Below are 22,899 nucleotides of genomic sequence, written 5' to 3'. Positions count from 1 at the left end.
ACCCTCCCCCCCCCCCCCCCCCCCCCCCCCCTTCCCTTCCATTCTCTCATAAACAAATGGGTCTGTTAGCAGAGAAGACTGAAGAATAAATGGGTGCCACCCTTTTATTATCTCAGTTTACTTGTCAGAGTAACTGGAGACAAGCTGCACTTCTGTGGCTGTTGTAAACTACTTCTTTTTTTTCCTCCCCATCCTTCCCTGAAGTGCCTAATGGCACTCCTGGTCCAGGAAGGGCAGTGGTGAGAACTACATTGAGGGGAAAAAAACCCACTATAATCAACTTAATCCCCGTACTGAATTGTAACTTTTCTGGCTTAGATTGATCTCTTCTTTCATGTTTTCTTTGGAACTAAATTTTCAGTAATCAGTATAGCCTCTTTCTACATATTTTTAATTCTTTAACCGGATTGTTGTCTGTGGTTGGTGACCTGCAGCACTCGCAACTTGTTAGTTCTGGCTGGTGGTTAACATAAGTTCACGCAGCACGTGGCAGTTGTGTTGTATTTTTTTGTGATAAGGTGGCCCCCAAAATTCAGGACAAAGTGAGTAAGTTAAGTGTACTTGCTGTCACATGATCCCTGCTCTCCCACAGTGTTGGAAGAGAACATCTTTCTTGAATTCATTTATCCACAGGTTGGATACAAAACTCACTGAAATCAAAGGCTTCCCTTCTGTTGGGAAGCTCTCCCATATTCTGCTGTGGGTGCTTGCCAGACCTCCCAGAGAATTAAGCTGCTGATTGTGTTGTCCTTTAAATATTTTTGACATAAAAGTGTAATTATCTTTATATGAAGTAGTTAACGTGCTTTAAGGAATATATAGTCCTGCTTAAGTAGAGTATTTTATGTAAGCTTTTTGGAAAGTACCTATAAAATAAGCATGAAAAGAAATGTATCAAAACATAGACAGGTGTCAAAGTGTTGCTAGAAGAAGTTTATATCCTTAAAGGAAGAAATGACTAAAACTTTTATTAGTTGTGTAGTTTTCAGTAACACCATTAATTTTGCAAGTCATTTGGCTGCTGTGAGGTTGTGGTAGGCATTGTATGAAGTTAGAAAACAACAAAGTTGTCCGCAAGGTAATAATGCGGTAGAAAGTGTCTTAATGGTATTTTGTTAAGTTGATACGTTGCAACTTGCTGCAAGGTAACTTTATAGTCACTAGCATTCAAAACTTGGAAAGCAGATTTCTGATGAAAATACTGGTGGCAAGGCTGGACGCTATCAGTATTCTTGACTTTGAGTCGCAGCTCAGAAAAGCCTCCGAGGGTCACATTTTGCAATGTATTGTGGTGGTGTAAACTTTGTAAGAAATAATGCTAATTCATTATTTTTTTGAAAATATGAGAACATACAGGTGGAGTTGCCTTCTTAAAGCATTTAGCTCTTTGACCGGCTTATTCACTGTTTGTACGTACCTTATTTTATCTGGTTTACACTGTAGACCTAATAAATGACCCTCATCTGGGCTACTAGTGGATGTGGAATTTTCACTACAGAGAGTTGTTTTCCAGATTTCATCTGCTATTCTCAGCACTCGTTTCTACTCTTCCTTTTGTAACTGGGATGACAGTCCTGACCCAGGAGGGGCAGAAAGAATGAAAAGATTGATCTGAAGAAAATACTGTAAGAGCTACAATTTCCTCTGAAATAACAGTTGTGCTATTGAAGTACCCAATAAGCAAAAAGAGAGTGGTAGTAACCAAAGTTAGAGAGCAGAAGTAATAACTTCTGGTTTTTTACTTTTGCGGTGATACACCTGCACTAATTTGGTTTGCTTTACATCCAGAAAATAGGGAAAATAATGTGTTAGGAAGACCTGTTGCTCTGTTGTTGTTTCTCAATGTCGAGAGCAAGGATTAGCTTCACGTTTTCCCATGACATTCTGGAAAACAGTCCTAATGCGTTCTTGGTTTCTAGGAGTTATCCGATAGCTGTTTTGCACTGGGCAAGCACCAAGCTGTCATTCCCTCCCATTTTTTTCAGAAATTACAGCCAGCAGGAAGCAGTTGGACTTGCTCTCCAGTATCTTTCTCTATGCCGTGTTCATTTTCTGAACAACAGAATGAGTTTCAAGATACGCTTTGAGTTTACTTGCATGAAGTCGGTCACCCTTTGATTATCTTTGGATGATAAAATTCCAAGTCACTTGAGTGTTTCCTGTGACTGTCTGCTTTTAGAAATATAATGCTCCTGCAAGCCTTTCAGCACGCTGCTGTTTATCCTGCTACTGACATCCCTCCTGTTTCTAGTTTCAGAAAATGTAGAAAAAACAGAGTAAGGCTTCTTATTTTGGAAATTCTTTATTGCATCTAATACATTGGTCTGGTTTCCATTCGAGTTGCTTCTCAATCTGTTGTCAATCTGTATTTTGTTTTGAAAGGAAGTTGCTGGGGTCCGTTTTTTGTAACTGTCCGTTTTTCACAAACCGTAACGCTGCAGAAGTCTTGAGGCTGTCACTGCGAGAGGGGGAGATGACATTTGTGTGACGCACATATGTGCCGTGGGCAGATTTTGTAAATGTCTCTGCCTGCAGATTGGGGGACACAGGAGCTGTAACAAGTTTATTTTTTTTTTTTAAGATAAAGCATACATGGAAAAGGCTAGAATAAACCTACAAACTGACATCTTAACTTCATTTGCTGAGAAGTGTAATAGTGAATTCATTTTCCAAAATACTGTGCTCGATCAAACCGACAATATACAGTTGGAGAGAGAACCTGTTAAGAAATCGTGAAGAATGAAGGGGTAGCCCTTTGCCTTAAGATGTTGTAACTCTTAATAATGGAGTCAATAATTCCTCTTATAATACTTTCTTGCAACTGATGCTTTTAGCACCGATAAATGTTTTATGCAATTTGCAGAGATAGAACATGATTTGTGCCCTGAAAAAATCATAATTTGAAGCCTTTATCTGCAGACAAAGCATTTTTATGCATGTGAATCGACCCTTTTCAAGTTGAAAATGGTTAAACTACAGAGACTAAAATAAACATAAAGCCTAGTGAAAAAATGCAAATATGGGTCATTTTTAAACACTTCTGACTTTTCACCAGTTCAGTGGAAACAACTTAAAGCGTTCAAAAACCTTCTCTAAACCCCTTTAGTATGTGGTATGTGTGGGAAGAAATATTTTGCTTCTCTCATCAAGTCATGGGAATAACTCCCGATTTTAACTGTGTTTTTCAGTACAGCTTTAACTGTGATATTGGGACCCAGAGCCTTTGTAATTGAAACTCAAAACTCTACTTGAAGAAAAGCTCAGTAGAACAGCTCTCTTACATCATATGCTTTTATTATATTATGATTAAATGTAACATGATAATATAAACCCAGCTTTTGCCTTAAACTGCCTGTTTTATTTGGCACTTTGACTGTTGTTACTGGCCCGTTCTCAGTGAGCTTGTCATTTTTATACATCCTGTTTGCTTACCTTCAAAATGAACATCTTTTCAGAAAACCCTATTTATTCAAGCTTGGTTTGGCTGCAGAGGACCCTGGATGGGAGGTGCAGGACTTTGATTTCAGTGTGCTCCAGACTTTCTCATTTTCTCATTTTTACAACAAAACTGTTGTCCAGTTTGTAATCATCATCAACCATTTTCTTAATATTGACAGAGAGCAGCAGAGGTCAGTGGCTGTGGGAGGAACCGAAAAGGGAGAGAGAAAAAAGAGCTTTAAGGAGCCCTTTGCACTGGTCCAGTGTTTGTCAGAGTTGCTTTGGTTTTCAGCAGAACATAATGGAGTGTAACTCAAGAGGGAGTTTATTATCCTCGTTTACCAGAAGCCTTAATACTGTGTTGAATTGTCCCTTTCTAATTACGCTGGTCTTAAAAGTCTGGGCTATATACGTATTTATTTGTTTTTTAAAAAGTGTTTTAGCTGTATATCTTAGAGGAAGTTTCTCGCTCTCCTCCCTTCTTCCCATCCCTAAACAAGAGTCATAGTATTTTTTTTTCTTTTCCACTATTAGGATTGCTGACACGTATAGCACCGTTATGTTCAGCTGAGAGGATGGTGAATCACATTAGATGCTTTCCCAAAATAAAAAAAAAAGTTAAGTTACAAAGAAAATGGAGAGGTCAGTGTTCAATATGTAAAATACTTCCGTATTGTTATTTTTAGTGTCATTTGAGTCTGCTGACTTAAAAAAAAAAAGAAAAAAAAAAAAAGAAACCTTGTGAAACTAATTCGATTATCCAAGGCTCTACACTTGCTTATCTTCAGACTTTTTGATAAGGAAAATAAGGAGTGCCCCAGGTAATAGTTTAACGTTCTTGGTCAAAGTACAGGTGTGCTGTTAGAGAAATTGCTTTCAGTGTTTGGGATCAGAATAAAGGAAGCCTTTGATGTTGGCTCCGCTGGGGTTATTGGGTTTCTTGCTTTGAGACAGTATTCTGTACATCTAAAATATGAGAAAAGAAGCACAGAGAGTAGCCATTAGGACAGGCTACATTCAGAAATTATATTCTGTAATAAATCCTTGGCAGTGTCTTTAAAACATAATGTGAAATTAATACTCTGAAAGCGGTTGTATTAAGAATGCTAAAAAGTGGGATTTTTTTTTCCCAAAGCTTACTTACAGCTCAGGCGGTGGCTTAAAACAAAACAAAAAACCCCCAAACCTGCTGGAATAAAATAACTTGCTGTAGGAGAAACATTTTCGGAGGAGAGACTGTTTTCTTCTTTTTTCCATCATAGTTCAAATACATAATATTTTACAGGCAAATCAAGAGTCTTTCCTTGAGTGTATTACATTTTAAATTAACATTGTCTGGCTGTTCAGCTTTTATCAAAATCACAGCCAAGATGCCAGTTCTGATAATGTGATTTAAAAAAGAAAAAGCAACGCTTGCATGCTTCTTTATATTGAATACGTGGGTCAAAGAGTGAGGGTAAGGGGCCACTGATGTATTTTACTTCATAAGGCAGCGCAGCCCTGTTTTGCCAACCCCTTCTAGGCTTGTGTTCTGTATCCGAAGTATTGTCCTCAAAATCTCCAGGACTGCTTCTTCCGTGGAAAGTGTTTTAGTAAGTCTTGGCATGGTCTGTATTGTTACTGGAATGGATCGGGGAGTTAATCATTCTGCTCCTATTACAATTGTTGAAGCAGATTGTTTTTCCAGTTCCTGTCAGCAGGAGTTTTCTGGCCTTTTTTTTTTTTCTTTTAAAGTCGCACCCACCAACCTATAAAGTTTATGGGCTGAAATATAAGCTCGGTTGTATTTTAAAGTAGAGTTTGGGTGCACCTGAAGGTGGGTTCTACCCCGGTTGCCATTATCGGCCTACTCCATAGTCGCTGTCCTGGGAGAAGACGACAGTGGGTATATACCGTGATACACACCCAACATATGGTGCCTTGTGGGAACGTCTTTGATGCAGGCTTAAGTCATCCATTCAGTTCTGTATTTCAGAGATACTGCCCCATCAGTAACTTGGAAATCGATGTCCATAGTTCATTATGGGCAAACATGGCTGCTGGAGTGTCATAATTCTCAAGTTCTTTGATTCTTAATTTGTAGGTACTGTCCTCATCTTCACTGCAGTGATTCCTGTTAGTTATTAAGTAGTTTGTGGCTTTCGCCACAGTGTGTGTGGGCAGGGGCATTTCACAGTCACCATACAACTTGCGGGATAATTAACAAAAATTGGCAGCCTTAGCCAGAATTTCTCTGAAGCTGGGGTTAATGGGAGTGTACTCAGCTCGGGCAGCTCCACCATTGCCTATTTATTTATTTATTTTCTCTCCCCCCTCCTTCCTTTACTTAATAAAGCTAAAAATACTTGAAATGTGAAGCATTTACTGTGGACAGGCACTGAAAAGCTGCATATGCAGGGAAAGCTCAGTCCTTTAAAATGTTTTGCCTTTCTCTGGGGTTTGCTTTCATGTATGTTGCTTGAAAACAGCGTTTCTGCAATGTTGGGTTTCGTATATGTTTTATTGCTGATACTTAGGCTTTCTCGTTTTAGTACTTGATATAGTTGTTACTGAATATTGTCATTAGGTTTGCTTTTTAAACCACGATAGACAATTAAAACATTTTATAGTAACGCATTGTGCTATTACCGCTTGCTCGTTTGAAAACAATATGAATCACACCTATTTAATGTCAGTCTTATTTTGAAAAGTATCAGTTAAGATTAGGCATATCGTTACAGCATGCTCCCAATATGTAATTTGAGTAATTTTTTGACAGATGTGAAATACTTCTAGTTTTCACATGGTTGTTTGAAGTATACGTGTAGTAATAGAAAATGTTGCCAGATGATTCTATTTCCCCTTAAAAGAACTTTATTTCTGATTATAGGCTTTCAAGATGTGCCTTGTGGGACCTTTGTTTTTTGTACCCTGACAGGCATTTAGGATTTTGTGTGCATACTGACAGATGTTAGACAAATAACAGCAGAATTACTAAATGTTTAAAAAAGCCTGGTTGGGGATCATTATTTAAAAACACAACAGAAACCCATTTTCTCGCAGTTACCAGACTAATATCTGAGAATGGCAAGTTTATTTGCTATGTGAATATGGAGAAGTAATGCGGAATCTTGACTCTCAGGTTCCAGTAATGGCAGGGAAGTGTGGGATTTTCTACATAGAAATCATTGGCTTATTTTGTTTCGATTGTACTAAAAGGGAAAATCAAGTAAGATAGTTGTCTCGGAATACTCTGTGTTGAGGCCTTTGTGTTGTATGCTGTAGCAATTGCTTGGATACCCACGCTCACTTCTCACAGGTGGTAAAACATGTGATGGGTACATAAATCTGCGTACCATGGAAGTCTATGGACCGGGGTGGTAATTACATGCTAGTGGTGTTGGTTATATGTTTTGTGTATGGGAATGAGCTGCAAATGTCCTGGAGAGCGGCTGGGTGTATTTCAATATTCGCAATTAGCAAGAGGATATAAGTGGGTGTGTCGGCTCTGCACATCATTGGGTCAGCACAGCGCCGGAAACCACTTTTATTTTTCTTGGTCTCTTGCAAATTAAAAAGAAAAGAAGGAAGATGACTTGTTTTTACTGAGTTTGGGTAAATAAAAAGCGTAGAGTGCAATAGTATTCATCAGCTATGCTCTTCCAGTAAAGTTTCAGCATGCTTAGCATTAACCTCTGAGCCCTGTAGACTTCAGTAAAGACTACACATATGCTTTAAGTGAAGCCTATGCTTAGTTTTCTCTTGTCTGTGTATCATGAAGTCCAGATCTTACTCCTTTGAAAATCAATTTGGGATTGTTCCTATTAATTTCAATAAGACTTATAGCAGGTTCCTAAAATCTTAGGAAGCGCGGTTAGAAACATTAAGTGAGAAAAGAAAAGAACGAAATTAAATTTAATCTGCCAAGTAATTCAGGCTTCCGAGGGTAGCTGTCAGCTTTTTGTACATACCCCTTGTTGGTGTTCTTTATTTAATAATATTCTCCCCTCTGCCGCCCTGCCCCCCCACCCCCGAGCCCCACATCCCAAATCATGGGAAATTGCATCCTGCTCATACTGAAGGCGGTGACAAAAGGTGTTGGCTCTGATTCTGATGGAATCAGGAGATTTTTGTTTTGCATATTCAGCATCTAAATATGCTGAATATCAAAATACTGAAGGCTAGTAAGTGCTCTTTTTTTTCTTGCATCCATTTTACTGATCCGTGTACCTGCATTGTACTTTAAAGTTTATTTCTACTTGACTGCTTTTAGAGTTTTGCTCTACCTTGAATCTAAACGTCACTTGAGGTCACGGTGCACAAGACAATGAGACTACCAAAACAAAGTCTGAAATTTAAAAATTCATGATGTGTCAGGAACCTTAAAATATGTTTTTAAAGTATGGCGTTTCTAGGAATTTTAATAGTGCATATTGGCAAATCTAATTCATAACAGCTTCTGTGCTCATGGTACGAGTGGGATATTTTTTGTTTGTTTTGACAACTCGTTCTTTACTTGAATTAATATTAGCATTTATTTTTAAAAAAATGTAAATTTTTTTGAGGGCTTATGGTAAATAAGTGACAGCTCTGACCAAATTTACAGCCTAAATAAGAATATAAAATAAAGGTAAATGCCACAGGGGATTAGTCTCATGTTACATGTGCAAGATTGTAAATTAGCTGAATGTCCAACCTGTTATTTTTGGGTCTTATTTTCGTAAATATTGATTAGACTTTTCAGTAGTTCTCATTTTGTTAAAAACTTAAATCACTTTGATGTTTTACAGCGCATAAGGGAAGATTTGTAGGACAAATTCTTTTAAAAGGACATTGTCAAGGGACTTTTCCTACTCATTTAATCTTTGCACTTGTAAGAATCCCCAGAAATGTGAAAATGAAAACTCTCCTTTGCCAGGCTGCTGTCCTCCATTTCATGTGCATATTGGTTTGTCATTATAGGGTTACTGATAAGTGTTGTGCTTTTTGGCATTGATGTATTTTTCAGAAAAAAGAATTGAAGCATTTGTTTTGAAAAAAGAAAAACACATTTAAAGAATTACATGGACTTTGCAAACAGATTTAAGAAAATGAAAGGTAGGTCAAATTTTGGGCCTACAAACCTGACAATGTCCTTTACTTTTGACATGTATGCCTTATTTGAGACATTCCTGATCCTAATGATGTTATATTAATCAGTGGCAGAAAAATGTGAAAATGACATTGTTAATCATTGTTAATCTTAATAGCTTACCTTGTTCATTTTGGTATGTTTTCTAATGTCAGCAAACGGTGACAGCCTACTTTGAGATCTCTATTATTTGTGCAATGGGATCACCTCAGTTACTGGCAGTTTGTAACATAAAAGGTTGTTTTACAAAAGGTTTAAAATAAATTATAACAGCCTAGAGCTTTCTTATCCTCCAGTTGCATGTCAAATGGTATGGGCTTCAACTCTCCCCCTTGGAGCGTGATACACAAAGGTGCACCTTTGTTTCAGGAGTGACAGGAGGTGCAGGTAGAATTTGGGAGGGGGGAGGAAACTAGCCCACTTAGGTAGTTCTTTTTTTCCTTTCAAGTTTAAAAAAAAAATACATCTTGTGCTAAGGTTGGTCTGATTAATTTGTAAGTCCCCATGCTGCCAGAGGTATGGAGGTAATAATTCATGAGCCGTCCTCTCCAGTTTTGGTTACGAAGCTGGGTATAAGTTCATTAATCCTCTGGTTTGCGGGAGCGCCACAATCACTTGAAATGCTTGTGCATGGGGCTGGCCTCCTGTCAGGTTCTGAAGCTGAAAACTGCTTTTTCAATTTCCAAGATTTTTTCCATAGAAGCTGGACTAGAATAAGGTTTTGATACTTTTTTTTTTTTCTTCTAAGAGCAGCTAGTCCAAATGGCAGCTCTGAAAAAGCACTCTTCTGTTAGCCGCATGGTGAATAGCTGCTCCATATGGACAACTGCTCTGTCTGTGTGTGCACATTCTACCTGGTACTATTTTAGAAAAATTCCAGCAGTCGCTGGCACGGTAGCTGTTACTGGGGCAAGAGCTTCACCACCAGATTATTTCCATATTGGAGGAAAAAAAAACCCCAAACTAATAGCTGGATTAGAGCTGTCACGGGAAACTTTTTTCTTTTCCTTAAATACATTTAGATAACCTTAAGGGCCTGACTTACACCCAACAAAACCAGCAAGTTCAGAGTTAAGGCTTCTCACTCCATCTCCAGTACTCGCTGGAGCGCTTGGCTCTCCAGCACGGGTGGTACCGGAGATCGCACGCTATCCTCAGGTCCCTGCTCACCTAGGCAAAACGTTTGCCGCATGAGTGGTGCCCCGACTGTTCCAGGTACGTCTGTTTACAATACACCTGCTGTCCTGCGCAAGGTGCCGTGTGTGTCTTAACAGCCCGCTGGTTTCCCTGGTATGTTAATGGCCGGTGGCAGCACAGCAGGTGTGGTGGAAAGCCAGCAGCGGAAGGGGGAAGGGTACAGATGCAGTGAGAAGCTTTAACTTCGAGTTTCCTGGCTTCTGTGAGCACAAGTCAGACCCTTAATGTTGTTTTAATGTATTGTTTGTGTTTAATTTTTAGTAAAAATTTGAACACCATCCAGGCTACAGAGGTTGCAGTGGATAAGAAGTTTAAAAGCTTTGGTTCAAGATTACAGGAGGCTGCAAGAAAAATTAAAGACATGGAAATGAGGATGGAATGACAGGCTGCTATTTTGCCTCAGAATACTGAAGATTGTAAAGCATTGAGAAATCGAATTCATGACCCTGGAAATCAAGCTCAGATTAAGAAATGTCAGGTTGGTAGGGGTTCCTGAAAGTCTCAAGTTAGGATAAACTGAGATTGTTTTCCCATAACAAAGGTTCTAGGATGTGGGGGTGGATGGTATAATTTTTGTTATCTGTGTTATGTGAAATGCTATACCATATTCTTAAATAAGCCAGCTAAGTGAAATTATATTTTTTAAATTAGTTTCACATTTGTGGTGTTGAATGTCGCTTTTGACCGGTTTACAGTTATTCCTCTCTGGCACCGAGTTGCATGATTTACTGTTAATGCAGGCATGGAAAATACTGCTCTTAAATACACATTGCTTTATCCTGCCACTCCAAGGGTCTGCTGCAAAGCCAAACACATGGTGCAGTACGACATTTCTAGATAAGAAACAGGCAGAACGTATCTAAATGGTGGAAGGAGTAGTTTTTTGTTCAAAGCGTTCTGATTCATAGTGAAACTGTGTCTTTCCAAATGTAAACTTTAAATAGTGACTGCCACTGTGATTAAGTTACTGTAAGTTTACTTAAGTGTTGAGTTATTGTCTGCGATTCAGTGATACGGTATTTAGGCAGAAAGATTGTGCAACAGGAAGTCTATGCTGAAGTTCAGAAAGGATTTTGGCAAGCAAAGGTTTGTAGGGTTTTCGTGGTCAAGGTCACTGGATGCATTTGAGTTCTGGGGACTCTTAACAAAACCTCCCTGAGAGAATCTCAGGCTTTATCTTTCTAGTTGTTTTTCTGACTTTCATTTCTATGCTTTGGAGCTTGTTCTGGCACGCCACTTAGACAGACACAAGTAACTTGGTTGAAATCGATAGATATACTGGCATGAGGGGAAAACCAGACCACACCTTTATGTATTTTAAAGAAATCATTATTTTAAAGGGTTGTGTTTTGTGGTACTGTATTTCACTATTTTCTGAGATAGCTCTAGTCAGAAAAGTGATACTTAAAAGTGACAGCTTTTAATCTCATCCTCTGTTATCTGTTTGGACTGTATGCGCTCTTCTGTTGACAGAGGTGCTTTAGTTGTAGCTCTAAGGGAATCATCTGTGCCACATTTTTCCTCATTCATCTTCAACAACTTTAGTATCAAAGTTCTGTTTTCTTTTTTTAATTTTATTTTAGCTAGGATTCAAACTTGTCATTGAAATCCTGGCTTTGCTGGACTGACAATTAAGACAACGACCATAACATTTCAGTTGTAAAATGAGCACAGTTATTATATTCAATAGGAATAGGACTTGCAATGTCATTTTTATATTTTTTCAAAACATAACTGCATTTTATTAATGCCATTACATATACTGTTTTGAAAGAAACATGAACAAGTCTATAACATGCTTTATTTTAGGGTGTTTCTAAGTATATTTAATGTGGAGTTTTATAATTAAGTTCCCATTAAAGGATAGTAATTATCGTCTGGATAACTATGGAGCATTTAGGTTGTAGTGTTTGTGTCCTGTACCGCATCATTAGTGTGTGGTTCATTTGCTAAAAATGACTGTATGAAGGTTATGTGGCCATTTCTGGTTCAAACAAGTAACAACAGTAAGTTAGCAAGATGCACAATTTTTAAAAAAGGTATTAAAAAGGTTTCCATTTAATTTTGGTGGCTGGATATGAAACACTACTTTACTGAAAGAATCTGTGCATTATTTCTAAGCATGTCTGTTGCAGTAGAGGTTAGGAATTGATGGATTTACAACAGAGAATAGTTTTGATGGGTGTTGTACTTTGCTGGTGAGTAATTTTCACATCTGAATTCCTGTCTGCTGCGGTGACAGTACTGCAGTTCATTGGCATAATCAGTTGTTGGGAGATGCTGGGACTAGAACGGAAAAGAACCATATGTACCTTAGTGACCAAATGCAGAAGGCTTGGTGAGGAACTGTTGTCCTCCTGCCTTGATTCTGAAAGATCTTTTTGCTGTTTGCTGCTGAGTAAGCAATTTAAAGTGTTGTGCAGTAACATTTAAATTAAAGCCAGCTGCAATTTCTAGAAGTTTTGCAGGTAGGGTGCTAGTTGAAACTGTGTGCATATAGGAGAAGTTCCAGTGACCCTTGTTCAGTCATCTTCAAGTATAAAACCTGTTTGAATAGGTAAAGAACTTGAATGGCAGATTGTAGTAGGGCTGGTCTGGCATCCTGACTCGGTTACGGGTGGACACGAAATTTACGGGTGCGGGCTGGACAGTTGAGACTGAGGGTAACGGTCTCCTCAGCTGTACTCCTTCAGCCCCAGACCTGAGCTTGGTCCCAGTGGGGAAGTAATACACTGCTTCTGTTGACTTGTGAAAATCCTTTTTCCCAGCAGTTGTTTTTCTTCACCAGGTATCTTGTACAGCTGGGATTCTACTGATTTTCCATCCATTTGAAATGCAGATGACAGTCTTTCAGGGCTTGCTTTTTGACACAGGCTGGGACATAAGATGCAGGGATTTCTTGTAGAAGGTAGCTGGGGAACCGCAGTCTTTTGCATTAATGTTGGACTAACTTGTATTATCAAGCAATAAGCAATGTTTTTACATTCACACTCCAACAAAAATATGTTGAAATTTGCATACAAGAAATATCTAGCCTGCTTCACTTTGCAGTGTTTAAAACTACTTATATTAAAAGAGGGAAAAAATCATGTACTTAATTCTTGGTTTTGCTTTTCCTTATCTCTTCAGGAAGTCCCTTTTTTCCCACCCACGCTTAACTACTTTTGTGTAAATGTAATGGCTTAATATTCTTCCCTTGAGTACTTTTGTATATTTATAGCATCTATACTGTTAAAAAGATGCTCTCTAAATATCTTATGAGGATTACTTTTCATTTTAAGACTCCATGAAGAGGATATAAATGAAGTCTGCACATTCAATTGATTTTTCCTTCCCCCAGATATTTAACATGTATTTCTTTGTCATTCTACGATGTTCCAAGCATGATGTTGATTTAGGGAGGGACATTTTGTTCATATTTTGTAAGAGTTTTCAATGGTGGATTAAGTATGATGTGTTTGTTTGACTAAGCTATACAGAATTGTTTTGTAAAACTTTTAAGTCTAAGCAGACCTGCATAGATCAGCAATTAGCCTGTACACTTGGATGTTGGATTCAGTAAATTCAGTATTTTGCTGTTGTAGGTTTTTTTAGTTAAATTTTAGTCTCAGCAGATCATCATGTAAATTGATGTAAATTGAATACTCAAATCCTCACTGAGTTGCTTATGATATTCGATAAGCTATACTCTTACAAGCCTGGACAAGATATTTCTCACTCTGTATAGAGCTCACAAAGGTGTGGAATCCAATCAAAACAAACCTTGGATAGATTGCACAGACGCTTCTTAATAGTGCAGTAAGGATGTTGCTTTAAAAAACAAATACACTATTCCCGTAGTGGTTTTATCCATCTTCGATTGTTCAGCCTCCTGAGCCTCCATGGCATGTTTTTTCTTAGGTCTTCTGTGTTTGGTTGATTGCTGACTGTAAACTTGTTCCTGTTTTACTAGCTTCAGTCTTTGAAATCTTTTTCTGCCATCAGAATAAACATTCTAGCTATAACCTATTTTGTTTACTACATTTGCATGGCTTGAATAACAAGTCGTCTTTGTTTCTTCATAGGCATTCGACCTCCGATCATGAATGGGCCCATGCACCCGCGCCCTTTGGTAGCGTTGCTGGATGGCAGGGATTGTACAGTAGAAATGCCTATTCTGAAGGATGTAGCCACAGTGGCATTTTGTGACGCTCAGTCTACACAAGAAATTCACGAAAAGGTAATATTTGGAGATATAATTAAAGTGTGTTAGAAAATGCAAGTATTTTCATGATTAGGAACAGATGCAGTGTTGTGTTAGCTATAACAACGTGTTTAGCTATTGCATTTTAGTTAATGGTTGATTACCTTAGTGAGTGAGTTACTGGTCGTTTCCAATAAGTGATGAAACATGATGATGAAACGAAGATGAAAATGTCTGTGTTGAAGTATCTTTCGTGCAGTGTATCTTCGGCTGGATGTTGTCCATGTGCTTACCTACTGAATTAGATTCATGGAGGGAGTTACCTATGGGAAAATTATATTATTACGTGATGTTTTGAAATGCTTCTTGGAAACGCTGTTGCTCAGCCTTCAGCTGGAAAGCCAAATCTCAGTATTGGGTCGGCCGCGTGAGGAACTTTCAAACTTCTCTGTTTAGTCAAGGAATTGTGCAAATCGGGTTAGGAGGCCTTGTGCACTGAGCATTGACTCTGCAGAAGAGTTTCAAAACAAATGCTAACCCAAAATTTATTTAGAAAATGAATTTTAAAAAGTACTCTAACTGTATGTTACTCCAGAAGTTTGCACCCTTCCTGGTGATTTGGGAGCTGTAAAAGTGGTTCTTAATGTTGTCAAAGGTTTTCTCATTTTCTTGGAGGGATACCCATTTTTTGTGATGATAGCCAAGGGAGCCAGCTGGCCCATATACCTACGTTTTCTTTTCAGAGACTTCTTTCAGCATGAAGGCCTCATGTCTACCCCAAATCCTCGCTGCTCTCTAGACAGCAAGAGAACCTTTTCACATCCATATTTATGTGGAGGTAGAATTAATTTTGGTGAAATTGTGGGCTAGCAGAGAAAGCCTCAAATACCAAGTATTCCTTCACCTAATAAAGGATGAAAACAGCTTCTATGGAGGTAAAAAATGTAATAAATATGACAGCAGAGGAGGGCAATCAGAGGTCCCTTCCAAGGGAGTTTATTTTCTTCTTCTCCAGCAAAGATCAATGATAGACAAGTGCAGATCCAAGTATTAACTTTAAGGCCTGTTAGGTAAGTGTCTGTATCCACTTTTGTGCGTGTGGTACTGTATACTGCTGAGTGTGATTCGGGTGTTAAGGAGTTGTCAGCTGAACTGAATTGCACTAGTATTCTTGTTTCTCTGCAGATACCTTGTTAGACTTGTCCTACACTAATTATAGCAGCCCTTGGGTTTGTGACAGGTTTTCAGAAGCTTTTCACTATTTTGAATTCATAACTGGTTTAATTGTTTATTTACTTTTCATGTTCTTGTAATATATAGCACTGTTAAACATTTTAAAATCTCTGTATATGATGAAAGATTTAATCTTTTCTTTGATGACTTTCTTACAAAGCCAGCTACTTGAAGATAATACAAATGCTAACTTTCCTTCTGTTATCAGGTGAATAAATCTCATTTTCTGTAGTCCATTTCATGTCAGCATCTTCCTGGTGAGAACCCATCAACCAACTATTCAGCTTGTTATTTCTTAAGAAAAATATTTTTATTCTGAAAAAAACATTTTCATTGTTAAAACTTTCCAAACTTGTAAGTGGTAGGGGTGTCTTTCCCCTTGTGTTTTTTTTCTTTTTTAAACAATAGAGAAGACTAAAGAGTTGTATGCTGTATCAACACGGCAAACTAGAGCTGCCGATTCTCACGGTTCAGGCAAACACAAGAGATGACTCCCCTCTCCTGAAGCCCTCTATGTAGTTCCTTGGTGGATATCTCTGCAGACTTTCAGACTTCCTGTCTTACCCTTCTGCCCCGCTCCCCACACGGGAATAAGCTGTTGTCAGAACAGTAGTCAAGAATGATGTTTAAGGTTGTTTTCTGCCACATCAGTACTGGCTTAACGTCACTACTTTGTTTTGTTCAGCTGCGTTTTAGGTACAATAAAAGTCTAACGTGAGTAGGAAAATGAAAAAAAAAAAAAAAAATTGTTCCTACTAGGAAATAATCTGCATTCCAAACACCCTTTTTTTCAGTTCATTAGTTGTTTCTCACAGGATAGTCAAAACTGTTCTTTTTAGATTATTCTTGAATTATAAGCTAGATTCAGAGTTGGCAATATTATAGTTCTGATCTCGTGCCTTTTTTAAAATAGATTTACACTGTCGTATAGAAGACCATCTTTACAGTGGATGGTCAGTGGGACAGCATAAACTCAAAACTTGAACTTATATTTTGATGTGACATTCCGTTTTGAAACAGTAAGGTTTTACCAAAACCTAACGCAAATTTCGACCTTCTCTTTAACACCTGTTGAAAAAGATCAGTGTGTTTTTGCTGTGCATACAACTAAGGCTACTCAATGTTGTGGCGGTGAATGAGGACCTAAAAGTAACTAACTAGAGAACAAATGCAAAGAAGTGAAAACTTGTCTTCATTGGTAATTGGAGATGTATAGAAATGGATAGGTTTTTTTTTTTAAAAAAACCACAAACCAAAAGCTTTCCTTTGTAAGGGTCAAAGACAATAATAATATAAGTATGATACTTTATTTTTTTTTCATTTAGAGAAATATTCAACACAAGCTTTTTTCTCTCAATTCTCTTTTATCTTTTTATATATTGATAATTAAAATGTGATATAATGCTTTATTTATGTCGTCTTCTTAGTCATGTTTAAAAGTTGTTTTAATCTTACTGTTTTCCTATCTCACACCATTGTCAGAAGTTTAATATGTGAAATAGCTGGTTCCCATTTACAAGGACTAAATAACACGTGGAGAATAAGTAATATAAATGCTGTTCCACTTTTTTAGTAGATAATAGCAGTCTTCAGGTGAACACTGTAATATTGGCAACTGCACCACCTGGATAGTCCTCTGCTTTGCTTACTGACATCAACATCAGTTACTTCTGATGCATAGAGATTGGGGAATTCCTGTGTGACACGAATGCCTCGCCTTAGAAACACTCTATTTTCTGTTATCAGTGGGGTGTAGCAAGTTAACTTTTCACATCTTGAGACCGAGAGTCAGTGTGTGTATCTCAAATTGTAGCTTTGGAAAAGCTACAATAATTGAAGCTTAATGAGTAACACAGGTAATCTATTGTTGATCTTCACAAGAGTGTTTGTATTTAGTGGATGTACTAAAGCTTGCATCCTTTGCTTTTTATTATACCAAAAGAATTCGTTCCCAGTGAGCTCAGTAAGATATCTGGAAAATGTATTTTCACTAGCAATCAGTGCATTACCATAATACAAATTTTCACTAGTCCGAAGGGTAATGTAATCCTAAAATATTTGGGTTTGCAAAGTACCACTGTTCTGCCAGGTAATAAATTTCGGCAACAAAAATCACAAGCCTTAATTCATTATCATATTGTTGTATTACCGTAATGTAGACTAAGAGATTAGTTTTACGAAGTGTTGAGCACTGTTCGCTTCCATGTGAAAAGTATTCACTTTTTACTTCCACTGTTCATCTGCAGTGAAAAATGGCTATTTTCCACACATCTTTAGAGTTATAGTACAGAAGTATCTGTATTTTAGTACTGCTTGTATAATACCTTATTTGGGAATGGTGCTTTACTAAATATAAAATTGTTTTCAGGAAAAGTTTTAAAATTAGAAGTTGCATATTTAAAGCAGTATCTAAAATGTTCCTGTATTTACGAATGCACATTCCTGGCCATACTAAATGATGGTGTCCTGTTAATTAAAATACAGATTTTGATAATGGATGTTAATTTGCAAAAGGCTGTTCCCCACTGTGAAAGAAGAGATGGCTGAAAATCAGGAAAAGGTTTAGCGTTGCGAAGAACTTGCTGAAAGCAGAAGGTGAAATTTAGTTTTTCTTTCATACATTTCCTGTCTTTAAGAAGAGATGCTGAATCGAATAGGGTGGCAGGTACAGATACATTTGGATAGTCTGAAGCTGCAAGAGGCACGCCAAAGACTGGGAAATTTAGGGTGGGGTTTGAAAGAGGTGATTGACATTGTCTGATACACATAGATGGGTGGCTGTAGATGAATGTAATGAAAAAAAGACATGAACTGAGAATCGGATGATGAGGAAAGGAGTGAAAGACTACAAAGGGATGGCGAGGAAAGTGAGAGTGGGTATAAACTCGGGTTGTGCAGTTGTGGAGCCTTGATCCACAGGGGTGTGAGGAGTTAGCTTTAGAAGAGTAAACATTTTGGAATCCAGAGAAGGGATTTCTGCTGGTCATGAGCAGGTTTCAGGGGCAGGATGATAGTTTAAAATACTATGTTTTAAGATGGCTAGACAACAAAGGAAATAGAGTGGAAAAGGGGAAATTGTAGTAGTTTGTGAGGCAGGTGCCAGCAAAGCACAATCTAGATTTTTTTTCATAGAGAAGCAAGGAGGCTGAGAGATTTTAATACATACAGAAAGGAGAAGAAATGAGGATTTGAATGCCATTTGTATACAGGGTCAAAAGCAGGATGTTAGCAAATACTATTATACCTTACTATGTATGCTAATTAAAGCAAGTTTTCTCCAAATCGGGTAATGCCCGAGTTGCAGTTCTGCAGCGATTTCCTTATGCCGGAGAGTTCATTTGGCATTCTCTTTTTATGGCTGGGGAAATTAAAGTGTGAAAATAAGTAACTTGTTTAAGGTCGCAAGTATATAATAACTTGTCTTAGAACTCTGCTTCATCTCAGGTCAAAGCATTCATTCCCTGTGCCACTGCTTTGGAAGGCAAGTCAGATGGCGAAGATATGTTTCCTTCCTTTTGAAAATCAGGCTGCCAGTGCTTAAGTGAATACTGACATTTACTGAGAGTGACCCAAAGTTTTGAAATAACTTTGTATTTAGAGGACACTTATTACGCTTCTTCAGAAATTACTCGTGTGGAAGGTTTTACTGATTTCCCCCACCCCCCCTAGAAAAAGTGGCTTGTTTTCAAGCCAGTCTGAAAGGCTGCAATATATATGTTTATGCTTTGACTCCTAAGTTCTGTTTTATTGTAGATGTTGCATATGGCTGTGTGAAGTTGGGCATTACATTTGTCAAACTATATCATGCGATAACTGGGAACTGGGTTCACTGCATCCTGTAAGGAAACTTCTGTCATTTAGCGTAAAAATTATTTTAAGATTTTGGTGGTTAAATTTCTTTCTTAATAGAGAGTGCATTACTGTCAATAAAAGTTACTCACTGTGTTTAAATTGTTTTTTATTTTACAATTAATCATGTGTAAACCAGTCTTTTCAGTAACCATCTCGGACTGCTTCCAGACGTACATGGTGTTTTGGTTTGTTCTGCCAAAAATATAGGTGCTCATCCAAAAAAATTATTTAAAAGTAATTAGCTTGCTTCCATCCTCATTCCAAGTCAACTTGCTTTTTTCACTGTCTCATACTCTCTTGTCTCTCCCCCTCTTTTTTTTTCCCCAGTCCCTCTACCTTTCAATGCCATTCATGGTTTACTGCTTTTCCTGGCTCCTTGGCAGCTTACCCAGCACTTCTGATTTCTGCAATATTGCTCCTTCTTTCTACTTCTGTACCTTTGAAGGCACCACAGACTCAAGCACACCCTTGAGGTCTTTGTGTTGCCTAAGATTTTTGGAGTTCAAATTCTTTACTCTTTGGGCTTCCTGACTTCTGCTGTATATTCTGTAACCTGGAGTGCACTGTGTAGTCCCAAAGGGCTAAACATAAACATAATATGCAAGATCTGGTAACAGACATCTCAACCAAGCAGAGAGAAAATAAAGTGATCCTTGCAAAGCCAAATGAAAAAGACAGGAAGCACAGCTGATTAGGAATGATCTTTAAAGCAAAACATACAGGCTGGAAAGAAGTCAAGAGTTTGTTTGAAGCTGCGTACATTTTCTCATTCTCTTTTTCTGTAATTATGTGGTTTCCTACATCTTGTCTCAAATCAGCTAGAAGAAAAAAATGGGTGTGTTTTTGACTAGATTTACTGCTTCATGCAGATACTCAGTTCACCAGAACATCAAAGGGAATAGGATATTCTGTTGTAAGTGGGAAAATAGTCTGTCTGGTGAACCTATGCTCCAGCCTTACGAGTGATTTAGTTAAGTTAGAATGTGTCAGATCCCTTGACACCTGTAATAAAAGTACAAAATAAAATCATCTTCACAGGGATACTACATTTCCATATTTTTAGTTCAAGTTAAAAAAAATGTAAAAGCTGAACTGCCTATTCAACAGTATAGTACTTGAAATTTTTCAGTCACACTTTTACATAGGAATTAAATGTAGAAACATTTTCAGTCATTACAGTTTTATCTAAGACTGTTTCGAAGAAGAGCCGAAGAGCTTTCATAATGCAACAAATGTTTTGAAACTGATACAAACAAATCAAGAACAGTGCTGCTGTTCAGCTGAATCTTTGATTTGTTCCTATTATATCGATGGTTAAGTAAGAATTTTTCCAGCTTCAGATTCCTCTTTGTTTAGCAGTGAAGCTACAATCATGCATTTGTACCATCAGTGCTGTTTATATTCATGATGCAGTTGCAGCATTTTAGTTTTCCATCAAAAATAAATTCTCAAAGAGTATAGATTGAAATGAAGCCGCCTTGTTCTAAACAGTAATGTATACTTGGGAATAAGTTGTCACCTTGGAGCTGACCCAAAACCCCGTAAATTTACTGAAGGTATTTGAATGACCCTTGGATCAGATTCCTTGTGAAAGACTTCGAAAAAATTAACAAAAGGAAACCCTAAAAACTTGTATAATGAGGTGCAACACAACAAAGTAGTTAACATACAGCTATCACAGTAAGGCTGTATACAAAAGTGGTGTTTGTATTCAATGACCCTTCTGCCAACATCTGTCAGATTTGCCCGTGGCAATTTTACAGGTCAAGTTCAGCATTACAGGAAGGGGCAGGCTGCCAGCGTCTCCTCTGAACTAATACCCTTTAAAAAGCAGAGTGGAAGTGCTGCTGTGCCCATGAAGCAGCATATATCAGTCTTACAGGCAGATTAGAGTCTAATATAGTTAGTTATCAATGAGCTTTTTCCTTCATTTCCCAGTACCAGGTTTTACTAAGGATCGCTGGGGCTTGAAAATTGCTGGTGATTATTAACAGGTTTTTTGAGGCAGAGTTGCGTGGGTTGATGCATTGTCGTCAGTGACTTGCATGACATAATGATCCTTTGGTATAGATGTTCAATCCATCGTAGCGTCTGATAGACTTGAACTGAAATGGAACACAATTCAGCCTTATTAATAGAACATACAAGTTAACACACAGAACTCCTGTTAAAGATTTTTCATTACAGCCTTTTATTTAGTAAAAGTGTTTTCAGAGTCTATATTCTCAAATTGACTTCTGTCATTAAACTGCATATAATTGTCAGTAAATCCTGTGTTTGAAAGACTGGCTTCAGTATAGGTTTTTAAAAGGAAGTTTACTATAGGCTATGCAGGTTATTTATATAGTTGTGTGTGTATTTGTATGTATATATTTTTCAATAGTATATTTTAAAAAGACTAGAAATACACTACCATATGTGTCACGTGTGTATATATAGGTACTTTATACAGTGTGTGGATATATAGGGTTTTAGAGTGTTTTCAGCAGCCTGCAAGTAAGTTTTGTTTATGTTTGTATAAAATATTTATACTTGTTTGTATTTACGTACAGTATAAACTTAAGTATTAATATTTAGGGTCTACACTAGATGGTATTCTGGCTGAATAAAGTGCCTATCATGAAATGGGTAGGTTACTGACAGTGCCATGGATCATAGGAACCTAACATTGAGCTGATAGTCTCGTAAAGAGAAACAGGAACTTGTAAAAATCAGCACAAACGAGCGGAGTTTTGGAGACCTACTAAATACTGCTTGAGCACGCTGGCTTTTCTTTTTAGTTTTAATGGCATTAGTTTCACATGGACCCGTTGTAATGTTGTAGTGAGGCTTTGAGAGCAGCTACAAGTCTGCTGCAGCCTTCCCGTGTGGCAGACTATTGATTACAGATCTGATGTGCAGCTGCTTTTTGCAAGGCAAATAATGCAAGGCCTACTCAGTTTAGGTAAAATACATGTTTTCCACCAAAATATCTCAAGTCTGTAGGTGACACTGGAACATACTTTTTTGGAGATGACACATCAAACTCCCAAGTCCAAGAAATGCAATACCCTGTAGTTTCTAGAACCAGATGAAATATAGCACTTTCTGGTTATGATTTTCTAGAAGTCTTTTTTAAAAGTTATGATATAGTCATATTCAGTATGTAATTTATAAATATGTTCTGTCTCTGCATTGAAGTAGTTTGGCATTTACATACTGTGTTATGTTTCTATACTCTAGATTTGATCCACAAACCTCTGAGATCAGTCTCTCATAGTAAAATATAGTAGTGTATCTTTAGATGACCAAAGAAGGGGAGGCCTCCCTATTCTATTCTTAGTATGTTACAATGTGTTTACGCTTTTTTGTAAAAATAAAAAAAGATGCTAAGAGTTCTTCCCCAAATAATGAGGCATGTGTGTCGCAATGGTGACCATGCCATGTTTGGCATGATGGCTAAAATAGCCTGGTGCTGAAATAAGGTGAAAAAGATAGATAGGAAGATGTTTAAAAAGGATTTCAACCTTCAGTATTCAGTACTTGAGATTTGTTAAATTCTTTGAAATAGAAATGTCTCCTACTGCAGCGTCATCTGTTCTCTAAGAGCCTTGGAGACATGGCATGTTGTGAAAGCAGAGTAGTCGTTTTGAGGTTGAAGAACAGCAGAAAGACCAGTCCGAGCAGTTGTGATTGGAAAAGGATGTCAGCTCATTGAAGAGGGTATGAAAAAGGCTTTCAACAAGCAGTGTGCTGTAGCTTCATCTGGAAGTAACTCTGAAGGCATAGAAATTATTCAGATGGGCTGCATAATCATTTGGTAACAGAAGGAAGCCAACTCATGTCCTGTGTTTCAACTTTTATCTCGGATCCTTTCTTCCCGAAAAGCGCAATTGTACTCTGATGA

At 37.7% G+C, this 22,899-nt stretch overlaps 1 protein-coding gene across 3 annotated transcripts in view; it reads left to right on the top strand.

Annotated features, from left to right (window-relative positions):
- LOC103920908 (C-terminal-binding protein 1) overlaps positions 1 to 22,899 on the top strand; it is a 186,391-nt gene that overhangs the window by 141,814 nt on the left and 21,678 nt on the right. For 2 of the 3 annotated variants that reach the window (XM_009328775.1, XM_009328778.1), the window contains exon 2: positions 13,810 to 13,964. In XM_009328775.1, coding sequence (XP_009327050.1) covers positions 13,810 to 13,964 — 155 coding nt within the window. Of the gene's footprint in view, positions 1 to 8,426; positions 8,515 to 10,006; positions 10,224 to 13,809; positions 13,965 to 22,899 lie in introns of those variants that run through there. The other variant, XM_009328776.1, reaches the window with a different exon arrangement.

The sequence above is a fragment of the Pygoscelis adeliae genome, unplaced genomic scaffold (genome assembly GCF_000699105.1).
Source record: "Pygoscelis adeliae isolate BGI_AS28 unplaced genomic scaffold, ASM69910v1 Scaffold66, whole genome shotgun sequence".
NCBI lineage: Eukaryota > Metazoa > Chordata > Aves > Sphenisciformes > Spheniscidae > Pygoscelis > Pygoscelis adeliae.
Note: the sequence above shows the minus strand (reverse complement) of the source record. Positions and strands in the feature narration are given on the sequence as shown.